General features: G+C 40.8%; 1 protein-coding gene across 1 annotated transcript in view; it reads right to left on the reverse strand.

Annotated features, from left to right (window-relative positions):
* Positions 1–17447, reverse strand: part of LOC143289818 (STING ER exit protein-like) — a 58574-nt gene extending 41127 nt beyond the window's left edge. The window contains exons 1-4 of the mRNA XM_076598982.1: positions 17194–17447; positions 8478–8592; positions 7147–7188; positions 461–590 (exon numbers count right to left, since the gene is read on the reverse strand). Of these exons, the coding sequence (XP_076455097.1) occupies positions 461–590; positions 7147–7188; positions 8478–8592; positions 17194–17314 (408 nt within the window). The 5' untranslated portion in view covers positions 17315–17447. The remainder of the gene's footprint in view (positions 1–460; positions 591–7146; positions 7189–8477; positions 8593–17193) is intronic.
* Positions 17448–17726: the final 279 nt, after the last annotated feature.

Here is a 17726-nt window from a genome sequence, read left to right on the forward strand (position 1 = left end):
GTCCACATTTTCTTCATGGGGTAGCACAAAAATCAAAGTTGCACCGGGCATTGCGAACGTGTCAAGGGTCGAATGGAAAGTTTCTTCGTGAGGTTTCTGTGACTATACACTCGCTGGCCAACCGCTGACCTTGGTACCCCACATGACAAGCTAATCTGCATATGTTCGAAAATGGCGTCGCATGCGATACAAGTGAAAATTTTTTGAGCAAACTAGATCATGACACAATCACATATAATACACGTACATTACACATGGACGACTGAAACACAGGGTTATTACAGAGTGACAGACTCACATTGTGTGTAAATACACATGCAAACCAGTAATAATAACAATGAAACGTTACAACACACGCACAAGCACTTAAATGCAAATTACACAATCCGGTCTGGACTACAACACTCATTTTCATAAAAAAGCATGGTCACAGCTTCTTCACCATTTATAAAGGTCTCACCTTCTTTGGTTCAGACAGCTGACTATAGACATCAGTCTTGATGCCTTCACTCTCTCTTTTGATGGCACCATCTACGATGAACATGATGCTGCTGTTGCCTTGGTGATGGTAGTAAAGCCACAACCCACACCTACAACATCAACAGCATTTACTTGTTTGATGCTGGTAAAATTCCAGCAGTCTGTTCAAATAAAAATGTACATTCCACCTACAGCATAACCTGTCATTATGTAACAGTACACGCACTTTCTTTTCACCCTCATACAGTTATAGTGCTGTTCTTATGACGGCAGCCACCAACACTGATGGAACATTGACACTGGCACCAGCTGACCAAAGAAGAAAAGGGTGAGGAAGCAGGTTCTGGAACAGCCGATTTAAAAACAAAACAATGCAAAAAAACAATACAAAAACACTGAAAACCAAGCCTGGGTGCAAGTCTGCCTATGTCCCAATGTGGTGTAAGGGCAAAGTCCCACTGGGGGACACAGGGGGGGTGGGGGTGGGGGGTGTGGGGGGGAAGGCCTTGGGCAAATTAGGGTTTTGTCAATTTTTAGGGCATTAGGAGGCTCTTTCATGGCTGATATACTGGTTTTTGATGGAAATATTTGGCAATATTTTGAGCCAATTTATTTCTTCTAAACGTATAAAAAATATATTCTTTCTTTTTCTTTTTTATTTTCTTTTTTCTCTCCCTATTTCATCATTTACACAAATACTCACCACTGTTAAAGTCCAGTGAGAGGAATGAGTGGGCAAAAGTACCAGAGCAGATATATATATATGTGTGTGTGTGTGTGTGTGTGTGTGGCCAAGCGCTTAGCTTCATACAAGCCTCATAGCAGACAGCATTTTCGCAACTAACCTGCCGGCCTTCAATGGCTCGTGCAGAATGAGACACCATTCCCGGTTTGAACACAAAGCCCATTCTAAACCTATTCCCTAATCATCTACTAAATCAAGTCTCTGTATCATTCACTGCAATATTATATTTGTTGTGCTTAGACACACACTTAAATCAGTTTGAAGCATACTTGATTTCAGTTTAATCATTTGTCAGTCTAAAGATTTCAACTGATGCTAAGCTTACGTCATTCTGTCTCGCCACATACCACTCCATAACTAGCGTCGCTGTACACGATTGGGTGAGCTGACATCTGTGTTTCTGACGCAGTGTATTTAATTAATATATCTTGTGTCGTATCAGTAAACTACAAGTATTATATACTGGCAGAAATGTCGCAATTCCATCTTTAAATCTATTTCATTTATGTTTGCCTATGTTAAACTGTTTTAATGCAGTTTGTAATTTTCCACGATGAGCTCGGTAAAACTGACCCTTCTCAGGTGACTTAGATTAAGATTATAAATTCATAGTAAGTAATCAACACTTCATTTTATACTCATTAGAAAGTAGGTGCTGAGCTCTTTCTTTTGCGACCTATCCGACGTAAATCGGTTCAGGTATCATTTAGAAATCTATCCCTGAATACCTTGTCACTAACACACTGCGAAGCAAATTTAGGAGCATTTGAGCCAATACGCTTCGCTGCACACACAATTGTCTTTGCAGTCCGCTTACCTTGCATAAAGAGTGGGTGATCAGTGGTCACCTTCTTCCTGGTCAGTCATCTGACCAGAGCCTCTCTCTCTCTCTTGCCGTATCACAAGCAGTGTGTGTGTGTGTGTGTGTGTGTGTGTGTGTGTGTGTGTGTGTTCCCACAACGGCTGACATCTCGCTACGTATCACTGTAAGTACCCCATTTAGAATGTGCTGATGATTTGTAAATTGTTTTCTTTGACACAGTACTTGTGTTCATATGAGTATGTTTATATTGCTTTGTTCAGTTACTGTGCTGACATGTAATTACTGCTCGGCTATGGTTGATCTAGAAAATCGCCATGCTGTCATATGCTGGTAGCAGTATTCCATTTAATTCTTCTTAATATCACAGTCAATGACGTCTCTGGACACTGATAGTTTGTTTGAGAATGTTCTAGTGAGTGCATATGACACGTTCTTTCTCATTTGCTGTCACTGATGAAGGTTAGGTTCCTTATCCCGCTTCTTCGGCGGGGGAGATTTATATGTTGAGCACAAGCTTAGCTATGTTGATATTTGGCTATGATGAAACATTACTTGTGTAGGTTCATTCACCACTTAATGGTTAAGCCATGACAGTTCTTCCAACCTTTGTGTGTTGTGCACTGATTACTATCTGTTCTCTTAGTCCGCCAGTATTATATCAAAGCCACTGATTAGGTAGGACCACTTAAATTTTGAACTTCAACAGGACCACTTAAATTTTGAACTTCAACATATCTAAAAACTAATTACACCATTAGAAAGAACATAAAAAACTAAGTTCACATGCAAATTTTCATTGCATTATACCCAGTAGTTTTTAAGAAAACGGCATCTAAAAATGTGCAAAAATGACGCGTTTTGACAGATTTAACAAATTGCTATTTTTAGACTGTCATAAAATTTTAAGATGAAGACTTACCACATTGTTCTTTGCTGTACTTGGTACCACCAATACCTAGTTTATGCTGAATTTTTTCTGGCCTACTCAAGAACATGCTTTGAGAGAGACAGTGCCTCCTAAATAGCAAAATATTCAGTTTTGTCAAGTGTCGAATGGCCTGATTTCACAGTGATAACATGCCGACTTATAATGTTGATATCTCAGAAAGTTTTCATGCTACAAAAACATTTCAAATATGTGCATGTTCAGAAAAGCATGTAGAATACAGTTTTTTGGAAGACTTAATGCTATCAGAAATGCAGATAATAATGAAAACAGTCACAAAGTATATGGTTTTTAGTAACAAATGAGCAAGTTTTTTACAATCATGATGAGACTATGCTGTCAGATATCACCAGAGTAATTGTAAATATGCATATCTGACATAACAGAAGTCTTTGACTTGGACAACTAAGCCTAATTCCAAACTTCTCACAGGAGGGGCCAGGGAAGATGCATGAATCTTTCCTTTCTTGTAAAAAACATTCAGCACCACTGATCGTTTCACACTTGCTGAATTCCTTAACAGTGCGCTCAACTACTGACACCACACGTGGAAAGGTACACTCTGGGAACAATTTGTGTAGAAAATATTCCACTTCCCCCCAGGTTTTGTTTTCTTGATGCTTTAACATATTTAACTGCATCAAGAGTTTGTTGCTGAATGGAACCTTGGGTGCTGATGGTGGTCTTCCTCGTCCACTGTGTGCAATAGTCGCCCTTAAGGCTTTATACTGATCATCATCTGAAATACACAGGCATGAAATTTGAGACAGCTCTAATGTTTTAAAATACTTTTTTTTTAATTTCAGGGATGCTTTTGCATATACATATATCATTTATATGTGTGTGTGCATGAGTGTATGATGAATGTGCACTGCTACATGATCTACTAATTTCATTACTACTCCACTGTAATGGTTTCACTTAAATTGATGTAAGTGTTATGTAACAACATATCTTAAACTTATTTCATGTTTACTAATCATGTAAGTTATTTATTCTTTACATCATTTACACACACACACACACACTAACTTATCCATACTCAGGCAACCTCATGTATGCATGCTACATAAGTTCAACAGACACTAACTCTGTGCATACACACTTAGCATATCACATACATACTAATGCGCGCACGCACGCACGCACACACACACGCACACACACACACAGACGCGTGATCTTATCTTGGCGTTTGACGATCAGAACAGAAGTGGAAAGATACACATGTTCCCATGCTGTCCGACGTCGGTCACAATATTAAACCATCAATCCGCCCTCACTAACTCAAAACCCTTGTACAACAAAAAATTACTGAATAATCTGACACTTCATCTTCCAGATACAGCTGTCGATCGCGGTAAATTTTCGAATAAAAGATAATAATTGTGCTAAAAAATAATGTGACTGACGAAGCGTTACTGTTCCCAGTTACACATCAACACTGCTGAAGCAAAGTTGTTAGGATTCATCCAAACCCACAAAAATATAAAAAATATGATTTACATTTATTTTCAAAATAAACATATTGAAAAAAATTGCTTACAAACCTGTAAGTTGGCGTGTTTTCCATTCTTCAAACGATGATGACGAGCAGACGGCTTCGATCGCCGCCATGGTCGAACAGCGCTGCAGGATCCGAAATCGGTCACTCGTTTTTCTTCCAAAGCGCGTTCGAGACTCTTTCTTTATAGAAAAGCCATGAATTGCACTTGAAAGTGCATAGTTTAAACTTTCTTTTCTTGTAATTTGCTCGTGATTTGAAACACTGGTGCATATGTTATAGGGTCGCAAACATCAGTCTCACACTTTCGCTGCGACTTTCAGATCTACTTTCTATGAAAACCCCAACAAATTTCTAGCCAATCAAAACGTGAGAATCCTGGCTTTCCAATGACGTAGTTTCTAAATTTATACATGGCCAAACAATGCAGCGCGAAACGATCGAGTGACACACATGTTATTCTGCTCGCGCGGCAAGCACGGCGGAGTCTGTCACCACAGTAAAAATCGACGCAACACCCTTTGTGTTTGAACGCCCGGCATATACCAGTTTGACTCGAATGAAAAAAACAAATACCACAGGAAGATAGATGAAAGAATTAACTTTATTCCAGTATAAGATTGGTGTCATTTAATTGAGTTTCGTAGTGAAACGAGCGAGTTGAAAATGGTCAAATTATGGGTCTGGACTGCGCTGTTAACCACAGCCACAGTGGCCGCGGACCGACCTACACTGATTCTATCTTGTTTATTACTCATGTATTATTTTACATGCTGATATCAGTTATGATACTACAGTGTTTCACTGATTCTCAGTACTCTAAGATGTCTGTAGTATTCTGTCGTGATTACAAGATAGTGTTGCAGTGATATCAGCTATTGATTAAAACTGCCTGATATGTATCACAGTCTGTTAATTGTAATTTAGTTATCATTCCCTTTCCTATAGGGCTTACTCCAGTATAGTGCTACATGATAAACAGATTCATTTCAGTCACTTTGACACAGTATAAGCTTTACCTAATCTATACTGTCAGTGTACTTTCACTAAATCAGCATAGTTTCAACCACTTTATCTACACTATTTAAATGTATTACTAATTAGAAATGTCACTTGATGTCCGTGTTTGGTCTTCACACGTATGCATTATCTTATGTTGCTGCTTATCCCAAACCAAGTGATAGTCTTTCCATGTGATATGTACACATGTGCTTTACTATTCACTTGTGCTGACATCTGCGTAATGACATTTTGTTTACATGTCTCATCAGGCACTGTTTTCCTCTTCTTCTTATTTGTCTTCTTCTATTCTTCTTCTTCTCTTTAACTTCTACGTAACTATTGTAAACAAGAGAGGCAAGGCCTTCAGGACTCACTTGTGATATGTACTGAGTATAATTTCAAAATGTGATGAGAAAGATCAGTTCAAAGCAAATTAAGTCCCCTAGCATTAACAGAGTAATTTCCCTTTTTTACTATCTGCACCGAAACGTTTGCAAAATAAATAAAACTTCCATGCTTAGCAAAAGAAGTTCCTGTTTGAACAAAAAATGATAATAATGACTGCTCTTGTTGTTGGGTCCGAATATCAGATCAAAGTGCCAAGTTTAGAGAATACAAAAAATATAAATATAACAGTAAATGCAGTTTGCATATAATTAGGCTTCATTTTTATTTTTTTTGTGCCCATCCCAGAGGTGCAATATTGTTTTAAACAAGATGACTGGAAAGAACTGAATTTTTCCTATTTTTATGCCAAATTTGGTGTCAACTGACAAAGTATTTGCAGAGAAAATGTCAATGTTAAAGTTTACCACGGACACACAGACACACGGACACACAGACACACACACACAGACAACCGAACACCGGGTTAAAACATTGACTCACTTTGTTTACACAAGTGAGTCAATAAAACAATAAAAAAAACCGTTTGTGACTGGCTTCTATATGTTCCTGGCCTGTGCATGGGATTTTTTTTTCTATCCTTTCATTCAATCAATCATTAGTTCTTTTGTACCATCCCCTTATATACCACCCAGGTACACGGCTAAATATAAATATATATATATATAGTTGCCAAGGAAAAAAGGTCCAATGTTCACACTCCACTGTTAACTCCATTCCTAAATTTACTCTTTCACCTTTCCCCCACAGAAATGCTATACAATATTTTACTGAACAATATTATGTGTTTGATGTTATTACAGATATTTTTTTTTGGTAAAAAACTTGATTGGTACAAAAATTTTATACCTGCTATTGTGCTAGATCTTTGTGAAGAATCAGAGACTGATATCACCATTGTCAATCATCTTCTCTTCCCTAAACTCGATGAAAAGTCGTTTGTTTTTTCAAGAGAAAAATTGATATTATTCTCAGTCATAAGTATGCTAATTTGATCAAATTCACATTGGTACACATCTTTTGTAACTCAAAGCTTCTTTGTTTTCTGTTACCATCACCGTTAAGCCATGTGCGTGCGTGTGTGCATGCATGTGTGCCTGTGTGTGTGCATGTGCGTGTGTGTGTACGCACATGCACAAGTACATGCCTGCCTGTCAATTTGAAAAGCCTTTTAGGAGTAGACGGACAGGCAAACAACACCCTTTACACAATGATACATAACAAACTGCACTCAGTCTTACCTTTTACACTTCTGTCTGTACTGTTTTTCTATTCCTTCAGACCTGCAAAGACAAAAGGATGGAAGTTTAACAGAGAGACACAAGGAAATTGAAACCATCATGGCATTCTACATTGAATTAGGAATGTTCTTGGTGACAAAAATCAACTTTGATATGAACTTTCAACCACTATAGAAGCACATTTTCATCAGACCCACACTTGTGCACATACACTTATTCCAAAATTTTAATCTAACAGAAAAAAAGAACTCATATTACTCTTCTGAGTTTAAAGAGGAACACATATATTAGAATAGTAGAATAGAATAGAATATGTCTATATTACCAAGTGTACCGGGGTTACGAGGAATACTGGGGAGGGGGGGGGGGGGGGATCGTACATAACAAGGTATGAACATAAATTGAAAATCATACACAAACACAGATAAGTAGAAATTAGGATACATACAAGTGCATACCAATATATATATGTGATATATATATACATATATAAACTTGTGCATACTCACACATGCATGCATTGCACACACACACACACACTCTCTCTCTCTCTCTCTCTCTCTCTCTCTCTCTCTCACGTTTGAACAGAAGCCCCATATTACACTGGGTTAGTTCACACCTTGGTCTTTTCATGAGTGGGCTGATATGGCTGAAGAATAGATTCAAACAACAAAGAGGGAACCACAGAACTTCACATTCCTTAATCTGTACAAAAGCACTACTGATTAGCAGAACAAGCATCATGGAGCAAAGTCAAAGAAATATAGCACTAATAGCAGCAGAACTCCAATGTTTCAAATGACAATATAAATTATAATTATTTATAATGACATGCATAAACAAATGACAATATAATAATTAATAATGACATTCATAAACTGGAAATTATTAGTCAATTAAATATTTTAGTATTATAATCAGATTAAGATAATTATATTATCAAACAGGATGTTATAAAGGCTAAACGCTTTTGTAACTAAAAAACAGCAGACAGCAAATATTTACAAGAGGAAAGCCTCCATGTCTCACATGTGATTCCTGCTGCACAACAACAAAACTGGAAATGCCAATCATAGAAGAGGAGGTAACCAGTATATTTATATATATATAAATAAATCTATAAATAGATACTACACACACCCACTCCCACACTCACATGCACCCTGCCTACCACACCACCACCAAATATATGAAAAAATCCTATAGCACTTTAGCAGACACTAAAAAGTATTCTGCTCTTTTAAGACTAGTCACTCAAAATAATTATATATGACCTATGATGATTAGGTTAATCATTTTGTGATTTACAAAGTCTTTGTTTTAGTTTTTACCTCCTGAGATACACAATATCATCAGGATCACATGTCAGCTTATGTGCATGTTTGGATCCATCAATAACGCGAGAAGAATCTCTCTTTCGTAATGGCAACTTTTCCAATGGACAATCTGAAAGCAAACATTGGTCACTGTTAGTGTGGTACAATCAACAAAATCTAACTCTAAGTGATGACATTATGAACGTGATGAAATCTTCAACGTAGTGTGTGTGTGTCTGTGTGTGTGTGTGTGTGTGTGTGTGTGTGTTGGTATGTAACAATAATGGTTCATTCAGTTTTTGCAGGCCATCTGGCCTATATGAACAGGAGAAATGCTTGAAGGTAGCAAAAGACATAAGTGAGGAAAAAAAAAAAAAGTAAAAAAAGTTTTTGCTGCAAAACTCACGTGTAAAAGACACACTTAGTTCCATGTGACAACATGTAAGTATATTTTACAGTAACTGTAATGTAAAGGAAATTTTCTATCTAAAATTATGTTTAAGTAACATACTTACCGTGACCCACTAGTGCAGACTCCGGCAGGGGTCTGACATTCCTGTCCTGTGCAAACTACTATCAGCCTATGCGGAGAAAACAAAAGTAGCCACGGCTGATAACCTCCCGGAAGTAGGTAACCTCCCCTTTGCCCCCCTGACTATCGCCCTCTTTTTACGGCAAATCGCCGCAACCAGAGCAGTGTGCAGGGAGAACAGAAAGCGGGAGGAACGGGAGGGTCTTAAATGTGGGTCACGGTAAGTATGTTACTTAACCCCTAGGCTGCCTGCATGACGAGATAACTCGTCATGGCAAGCATGTATGCTTCGCTGCCACAATGACGAGATAACTCGTCATCGAAATATTCTGACTTTTCCCTGGTTTGCATTCACTTCGTTGACAAAAATAGTGGTAGCTTTAGCCTGGGGAATCTCTCGAGATTCTATTCATAGCTAGAAACCCCATCTATGTCATGAAGCAGTCCTTTATTTGAACGTTTTGGTTGGGTCACTGTCGAAGTGTTTGCCTGACTTCTCTCCTTGCTCGCTCAACAAAATGTCGGACTGACGCCATGCTCAAGATATGTGATCGTGACGAAATAAATCAACCAAGATTTCTTTCTTTAGCTGATGCTCAGAAAGAAATGAAGCGTAAATTCAAAGGAGAAGATAGTAATGAACATTTATAGGACGATCTGATTGAAAATAAAGGGAGCAATCAAGAGAGTGGCCAAGATGCGACTGTCAGTGAGTGATGCCGGCTGTACAGATGTTAGCAGTCGACAGAACATGACTGAATTTGCAGCAGAGCGATATTCTTGGCACACAGCCAACGCGGTCTGATGAGAACTGAATCAAGTGACCGTGTGAGAGGGGTGAAGAGGAGGGGGGTGGAGACTGAGGGGGCGTGGCCTCACATCCATCTTATCACTTGGAGAAGTCACAATGTATTGTGTATCTATCTCTTAAAAAAAAAAATATATATATATATATATTGTGGTTGTTCTAGTATGATTTTGTGTTTGAAGATATCCATTTGTCCAGAAAATATTATGTTTTTGTGCAAATTACCTGACTAATGTTTGTAATGAACAAGTTAAAAATGTGACAAAAAACAAAACACTGATTTCAAAACAACAGCATGTCACTAAAAATATATGAAATGGGGAAACAGCATGTGTTTTGTATTCTTTATTCATTTACCTTTCAGAAAATATATACTTTTATGGGTCTTTCTCCAATAACAAAGAGCACAGAATTTTTGGAAAAATTTATACCCGTTTTTTGTGAAAAAAACCCTGGCAAATAGATTTCAATTAAATTTTATTTTCCTGGCAGCAAAAGGGTTAAACATAATTTTCGATAGAAAATTTCCTTTTAATTACACATACTTAACCATGACCCACTAGTGCAGAATGGCATGACAAGGTGGAGGGCTCGTCTGTTCTATCGCCAGTGCGCTGCGATGGCCTGTTGTGTGACCACCGCAGAGGCAACGCCTCTTGAGCCATCATCCCTAAAGTGATAGACGTCCCTCAAGTAGAATTCGATGAAGGTAGAGTGTACTGTGTGACCTAAGGATACTGGTGCGGGCAAAGAAGACTGAGGTCCGCAGCTGTATTGTGGGAGAGGTCTGTGGACCACAGCTGTGCTGATAAATGTAGAGCAAAGAAAATCGGGTCAGTGTGTTGAATCCAGACTTTATTGAGTGCCCTTCGAATCAAAGGTAGGGAAGGAAACACGTACCCTATAGGGTTGTCTCACTTGAGCGCGGCTGAGCGTCAGTGCAAGGAGGTGCACATGTGGTTTGATCTGATGATTCCACATCGGTTGTGGGCCAATGGTGGAAGTGATATATGTGTTTGAAGGAAACTGTGGCACGAGACAGAGGTAGCCCACCATGCTGGGCTTACCTTAGGCGTGACAGCCAGAACTGTGGAGCTCTTCCATGCGAGCTGACAGGCGATGGGCGCTCCCCCCGCCACTTTTTTGTTGCTGCCAAAAAATGACAGCACTGGTATGTTGCCTATGCATAGAATGGCAGACATTTGGCAACAAGAGACTTGAGGTCCCTGGTGTCTCTGGGACAGGGCTGTGTAATTGCCCAGGTAGGTACGAAGGGGCATACGGAAGGCTTGGTGGCTTCTCTACCTGAGTGTGGCATGTTGGAGCAACCTGCAGAAAGTTGTCGGCAGTCAATGGCTGGGTTGGATCAGGCTGTGGGAGTGCACTTCATGTGCCTGCAGTCACTGAGTCTCATTCTGTGGTGGAATTCCTAATGGAAGAGGGTTTCAATGGGGAAATTTTTTGCTGAAGGTTCTTTAGTGAGAAAGGGGACCGGATCCATGACAGGCCTCTGGCTGTGTGTGGTGCGCACTAAGTCTGGGACGGAGCGGGGTGGGTGCAGGGAGAAAAATGGCTCTAGATGTGTTGTACTGGCCATTTACATCAAATCACTGATCTGACATACGTTTTCAGTATGGCCAACAGCAAAGTGAGAGCTGTATTATCAGTGGTTTCTTAATTGCAAAGGGAAATCATTTGCAGCTTAGTCTTTCATGAAGGACTATGTCTCTCAGACTAGAAGTCAAATTGCACTGGGACAGTGCTGTAGCCTTGGGGCTAACTGGCCTTTGGGATCCGTCCCAACGATGAGTCCTAAGGCCCTCTTGATCAAGGGACTGTGGATGCAACTTGGGCAAAACACTCTCTACTATAAATTGTATAATCGAATTCCAGCCCGAGTAGTCGGGACAGCAGTTGCCTCCTCTGCTGTTCTGATGGTCACTGTCGTACACGACTGATTATCATATATTGGTCCTAGGAGGACACCAATCAGCATGGGTAAATCAGGAAACAGCTGCTGTGTGCTTGAGGGATGAAGGTGTCCACCATGCAGGTTATGTTGAAATGTAAGGAAGCCGGAAGGAGTGGATGGGGTCTTGTGGTGCAACCGTGTGTCTGAAAGACATGGTGCTTGCTTCCAAAGTGACAACAAAGTCATCCTCTGACAGGCCCTTGACTGAAGGCTGGGGCTCCATGATGGGATAAACTGTGTGTGGTGGCCTAGCCTTTCTCAAGACATTGACCTCATGGTGAAAACCTGCCCTGAGTGCGCCAAGAACAAAAAGGCCAGAGTGGAATCAATGAAGGGGACAGTTTCCAGAGTGGCCCTGGTCCAGGATCGCAGCTGATCAACATAATGGCAAACATTTCCTCCTTGCCGTTGACTACTACTCCAGAGATGTGGAGATTGCACTGGTGTCCAACAAAGTGATGACTGCAGAGACTGTATCCCACATGAAGAAAGTCTTCAGTCGCCATGGCATCCCAGACGTGCCCAATGTTTTTTTCCCCGTCCAACTGAGTATGGGACGCTGACTAAAAACCCGCATCCCATGTCACCCCGATACCCTCCTGCCCCAGACCCCTGACATTGACAACTACATCCTCGGGAAGAGGGAAAAGCAGTATCACGGGAACATGAAGGTTAACTATGACAGACGGCATCGTGTAGTTGACCCTAAAGACCTGTCACCTGGAGATGCTGACTGGATTCCTGACCAGAAGAAAGGAGGCACAGTGATTAGAAGCCATGAGGCTCATAGAAGCCTCATTATCATGACCTCCGATGGTGGCCTCCTAAGGAGAAATAGGTAGATGGCATGGAAACTTTATCCATCTGTGCCCACTAGCACTACAGAAGGTGCCTCTCCCACCTCGTATGCACCTCCGGACTGAGAAGACAGAGGCCTGCAGCTGAGAAGATGCCTGCAGCCAAGAGGATGCCTGCTGTTCCACGCCTGCAGCCCAGAAGATGCTGGCACACCTGCCAACATCTTGGAGTCCAGAGCTGCAGCCCAGACATCCCAGCCGAGACGATCAGCGACTCAGGAAGCTAACCCAAAGACTGGTTGAAATGTGAAAAACACACACACACACACACAAAAAGAAAAAAACAACAACCCAGTTCTTTCAGAATATATGGTTTCATTCGACTACCTAATTCAGTTTATGAAAGAATGTCCATTGAAAAAAAGAAAAAAAAGGAGATGTATTGTATTCCAACTTGGTTGGTTCGCATTTGGTTCAACTTTCACTTCCGGCTGGGGAATAGAAGATGGCGCAACCCTAATAACACCAGATCACAAAAGTCAGTCAGTGTGCGTGTTGGCTATATGACGAATGTGTCAGCCTAGCTTGCGTTGTGTAAACACAGTATAAGCAAGCACAATACATCCATCATCTGAGAAAGCAAATACATTAAAATTTTCACAGAAATTCCTAAACGATGGAAGTTTCAACTTATGCATTAAGCCTTGCACATTCCATGTCATGATCTGAAACACTGATGGCGCAATAGCCGAGTGGTTAAAGCATTGGACTGTCAATCTAAGGGTCCCGGGTTCGAATCACGGTGACGGCGCCTGGTGGGTAAAGGGTGGAGATTTTTACGATCTCCCAGGTCAACATATGTGCAGACCTGCTAGTGCCTGAACCCCCTTCGTGTGTATATGCAAGCAGAAGATCAAATACGCACGTTAAAGATCCTGTAATCCATGTCAGCGTTCGGTGGGTTATGGAAACAAGAACATACCCAGCATGTACACCCCCGAAAACGGAGTATGACTGCCTACATGGAGGGGTAAAAACGGTCATACACATAAAAGCCCACTCGTGTGCATACGAGTGAACGCAGAAGAAGAAGAAGAAACACTGATGATAGGACACTGGGTATTGGTACAGGTGTTGGTGAAGTGGGCTGGAGTATGGGTGCATTGTCAGTCACTGATACAGTGATATACGGGACGAAACAGTTTCACTGACAGGCTGTCTCCTCTTGCCGTTGACAGTCTGGTGATGCCAGCCGGCCCCTCATCCCTGTCTCTGTCGCTCCAGAAGACCATCGGTTGCAGCATTGTACACATAGGACTTGCCTTCGATGACCAGAGCGTCGAACTGAAGGAAGGCTTTCTTGCTGGCCTTCTTGGCATCCTTCAGGAACGGTAGAAGCTTGCGTCATTTGTCCCTCACCCTGGGCATGAAGTCTTCAGAGATGAAAACGCTGGATCTTCTGTTCTTCAGCTGGCGATGCTTGGTTAGGATCCTCTCCCTGGCTTTGAAACTGCTGAAGCAGATGATGATTGAATGTGGCCCCTTGCCAGACCTCAGACCATGAGCACACTCGATTTCAATGTCATCCTGTATCCCCATCTCTTCTTTCAACACTGTCTTGACAGGTTTTTCACTGTCTGCCCATGTTTCTGTCTGCCCCTGTGGGTGGGAAATACCACGAAAAATCAGATTGTTGCATCTGCTCCTTCCCTCTAAATTGTCCAGTTTGTTCTCCATCTGTCTAAGTTCTAACTTTTCTTTCAGTTCTTTGTTTTCTTTCACAACTTCAGCAAAGTCATTCTACATTTTATCCATTTGTTCTCGAACTGACAACTGCAGACTGCCCATTTTCTCATCCATTGTCATCATCTTCTCATTCAGCGCATTCAACATTTTCACCACGTCAGTGATGACTGGTTGGTCAGCGGTTTCATTTCCTCCATTTCCCAATGTCTGGCTTTGGTTTTTCAATGTCAGTGTTGTTTGCTTCTTGTTGGGACCCAGGTTTGACTCAATGTCACCACACTGCATCAGGTAAGCGACCATGAACACAAGTGCAACTGCCACCGGTGCACTCACTGACACAGCACGGACACGAATGGCTGCCTTCTCACTAGTACGTTTTCTCATGAAAGTCAGAAAAGTCCAGTAAAAAGTCCCATACACAGCACAGAAACACACCAAATAACTGGGCATGATGTCAGGAAACAAAGTGCACAAGGCTAGCAATCAACTGACTGAAAAAATCGAAGTTAATTTGCAGTTATCAACAAAACTTGTTAGAGCTTTCAAAAACTGCCTGCACATGCGACCCTGAAAACAGCTCACCCTCCTGTGTTGGTGTGTGTGCATGTGCATGTGCATGTGTGTGTGTGTGTGTGTATGTGTGTGTGAATGAGTCTACAAATGAAATAAACCAAGAAAAAAAATTGGACCACGCTCAGTGCACCCACACACATACACACAAGCATGCAACACAGAGAACACATAATGCAGTCTCACAGACACGAAGGCCAAACCCTCAACCAACAAAAAATACATACCCAGGCCACATCCTCATTACAGTATAAATTATAGTATAGCTGTATACACAACTTGTATTGGTGAGACTACATTTATTTGTAATATCTATATTTGTATATTTGTATTTCTTTTAATCACAACAGATTTCTGTGTGAAATTCGGGCTGCTCTCCCCAGGGCGAGCGCATCGCTACACTACAGCGCCACCCATTTTTTAAAATGTTTTCCTGCATGCAGTTTTATTTCTTTTTTCTATTGAAGTGGATTTTTCCACAGAATTTTGCCAGGAACAACCCTTCTGTTGTCGTGGGTTCTTTTACATGCGCTACACACAGGACCTCGGTTTATTGTCCCATCCGCATGTCAAATCTCATCCCTAACAAGTCCAAGGTCCAACTTGGGGAAAGGCATTTCTCCTTCTCCATGCAGGTACACACAGAGAGGAATGGACTCTGATCTGACCAGGGATATCAATAATGACCATTCCCGCCCTACCTTGCAGAAGAGGAAGGGGGCAAGACTAAAGACAATTTGTATAGAACACTGCAACACCAACCTTAGAAAAAATTCATTGGCTAACCGAATTGCACAAATATGGAATGCACTACCAACCGAAGTTAACCCGGAGAGCGCGATGAGCCACGATCGTGGCTTTCCCGGTAAAGTGCGATGGGCCACGATCGTGGCTCTGTTTACATAAGGTCCGACATCGTACGGCTATGCTCGGCAGCCTTCGTAAAACTGCCTCGTTCTGGTGTTACTGCCTCCCTGCTTGTGTTTGCACAAACTTTGACCGAGTTTATAAGTCCAGATCTTCGTATTTTTTGTAAACAATGAGTGACACTGAAGTTGACAAAGCTCAGGAAATGAGTGACCTTGTCACTAGTGATGATTCATTTGCTGACAGGGATTCTGGTGAAAACGGCTTTGTTATTTTGACACTTGGGCATGCTGGCTTGCTTGTTGTTCATTCTGTTTTGTGTCTCCAGCCACAAAAACTGGGGGGTGGGTGATGGGGGTGGGGAGGGGTGGTAAAGTGGGTTAGGCATGGGTCTATTGCGATTTCTTGACCAAATCAAGCTAGAAAACTGGAAATTATTTTGATTTAAAGCATTCTTGCTGCTTTTGAAAGCAACATGAGCTAAAAGAAAACATTTATTTCTGTTTTTGCCTGTGATTGCATAAAGTATTGTAGATGTGCGCGTGCGTGGCGTCGGTGGGTGTGTCTCAAACAAATAATACAGTGCTTATAATTTCATTGTTTCAGTTATATTCATTTCATGATTCTGCAGCCAGAACATTTTCTGCACAGTTTAATGCCAATTTTGAGATTTTGACTCTGTAAAAGATGTGAAAATACCTATAAACATTGTGGTTGACGTTTTTGGAAAACAAGTTTGCAAAATTTGTTGTTTATATCCTGTGGAATATCTCCAACTACTTACAAGGTACAGCCTTTTTCTTGCTTTTATCTGATTCTTCATTCACTCTACTTTCCAAAAATGTATAGGTTTACCTATTTATTCTTACTGATAAGCATACAAATGCCCCAAATCAGAGCACAGGTAGCGGAGGCAAACTATCCCTTTGTTTTAAGCATGATTTCTGTAAGTATGTTTTATTATATCCAGCACTTTGAGGGTTAAACTTGCAGAGTCAGAATACCAACGCGCTGAAACATCTCCTCAACACCAATACCATCTTATTCTTAAAAGAAAAAAAAATGGTTACGATGAATGAAAGCAAAGTTCTTGCAGAAGCATACTTGCGTATCCCACCCAACAACATCAAACAAAAGAAGAAAATAAATAAATAAAATAAAAAGAAAGAAGTGAAGATGAAGATTCGATGGGGACATAAAAAAAGGCCGAGAGGTCCAGGCAGATGACCTGCAAGTCCAGGGCTACTAATTGACCCTACAGTACTAGTACTACTACTATTACCAAATTTACAAAGAAATAATCCTTACAACCAGCACAAGTGAAAAGCGGAGAAAAAACAAAACAACAATTACAAACATAAACACACACACAAAAGAAAAGAAAGAAAGAGAGAGAAAACACACACACACACACACACACACACACAAACCGTTCTTACCTAAAATCAAGGACATTTGTCCACAGATACAGTAGTACACATACAGAGGTTTTTCTCCCTGGTATTCTTCCTGATCTTTGGTGTCTGTACACACAACACTTTTAGACACAACTTTCGGCATTGTTTTTACTAAATGCAAGATTCCCACTTCTCTCTCTAATAACTTTATCTAGATTGAGATCTCGCCACATGTGTTTCCGATATCAACTGTTTTGGTTCTTCTTAACCGGAACTGAAGCCATTTATCACAAGCATTGAAAGATGGTTGTCACGTTGTCTTTTTAACAAAATGGGGAAGAAAAAAAAGTTGAAAAAATTCACATTGAAAATGGGATTCGTGTTTCTTCACAATAAAAGTTGTGGCTTATTTCAAAGTCTTGTGTAGAAGAATAGAGATAAGAAGTGATGTCACAAACACATTTCTGAATAATCACGGAAAGGCGAAATGACTTTGACACTGACAATCATCTCCAATTTGCACAGCATTCTAAGGAGGTTCTTGTGTGAGGGGAGGGGGGGGGGGGGTCACGCGG

The sequence above is a fragment of the Babylonia areolata genome, chromosome 14, assembly GCF_041734735.1.
Source record: "Babylonia areolata isolate BAREFJ2019XMU chromosome 14, ASM4173473v1, whole genome shotgun sequence".
Taxonomy (NCBI): Eukaryota; Metazoa; Mollusca; class Gastropoda; order Neogastropoda; family Buccinidae; genus Babylonia; species Babylonia areolata.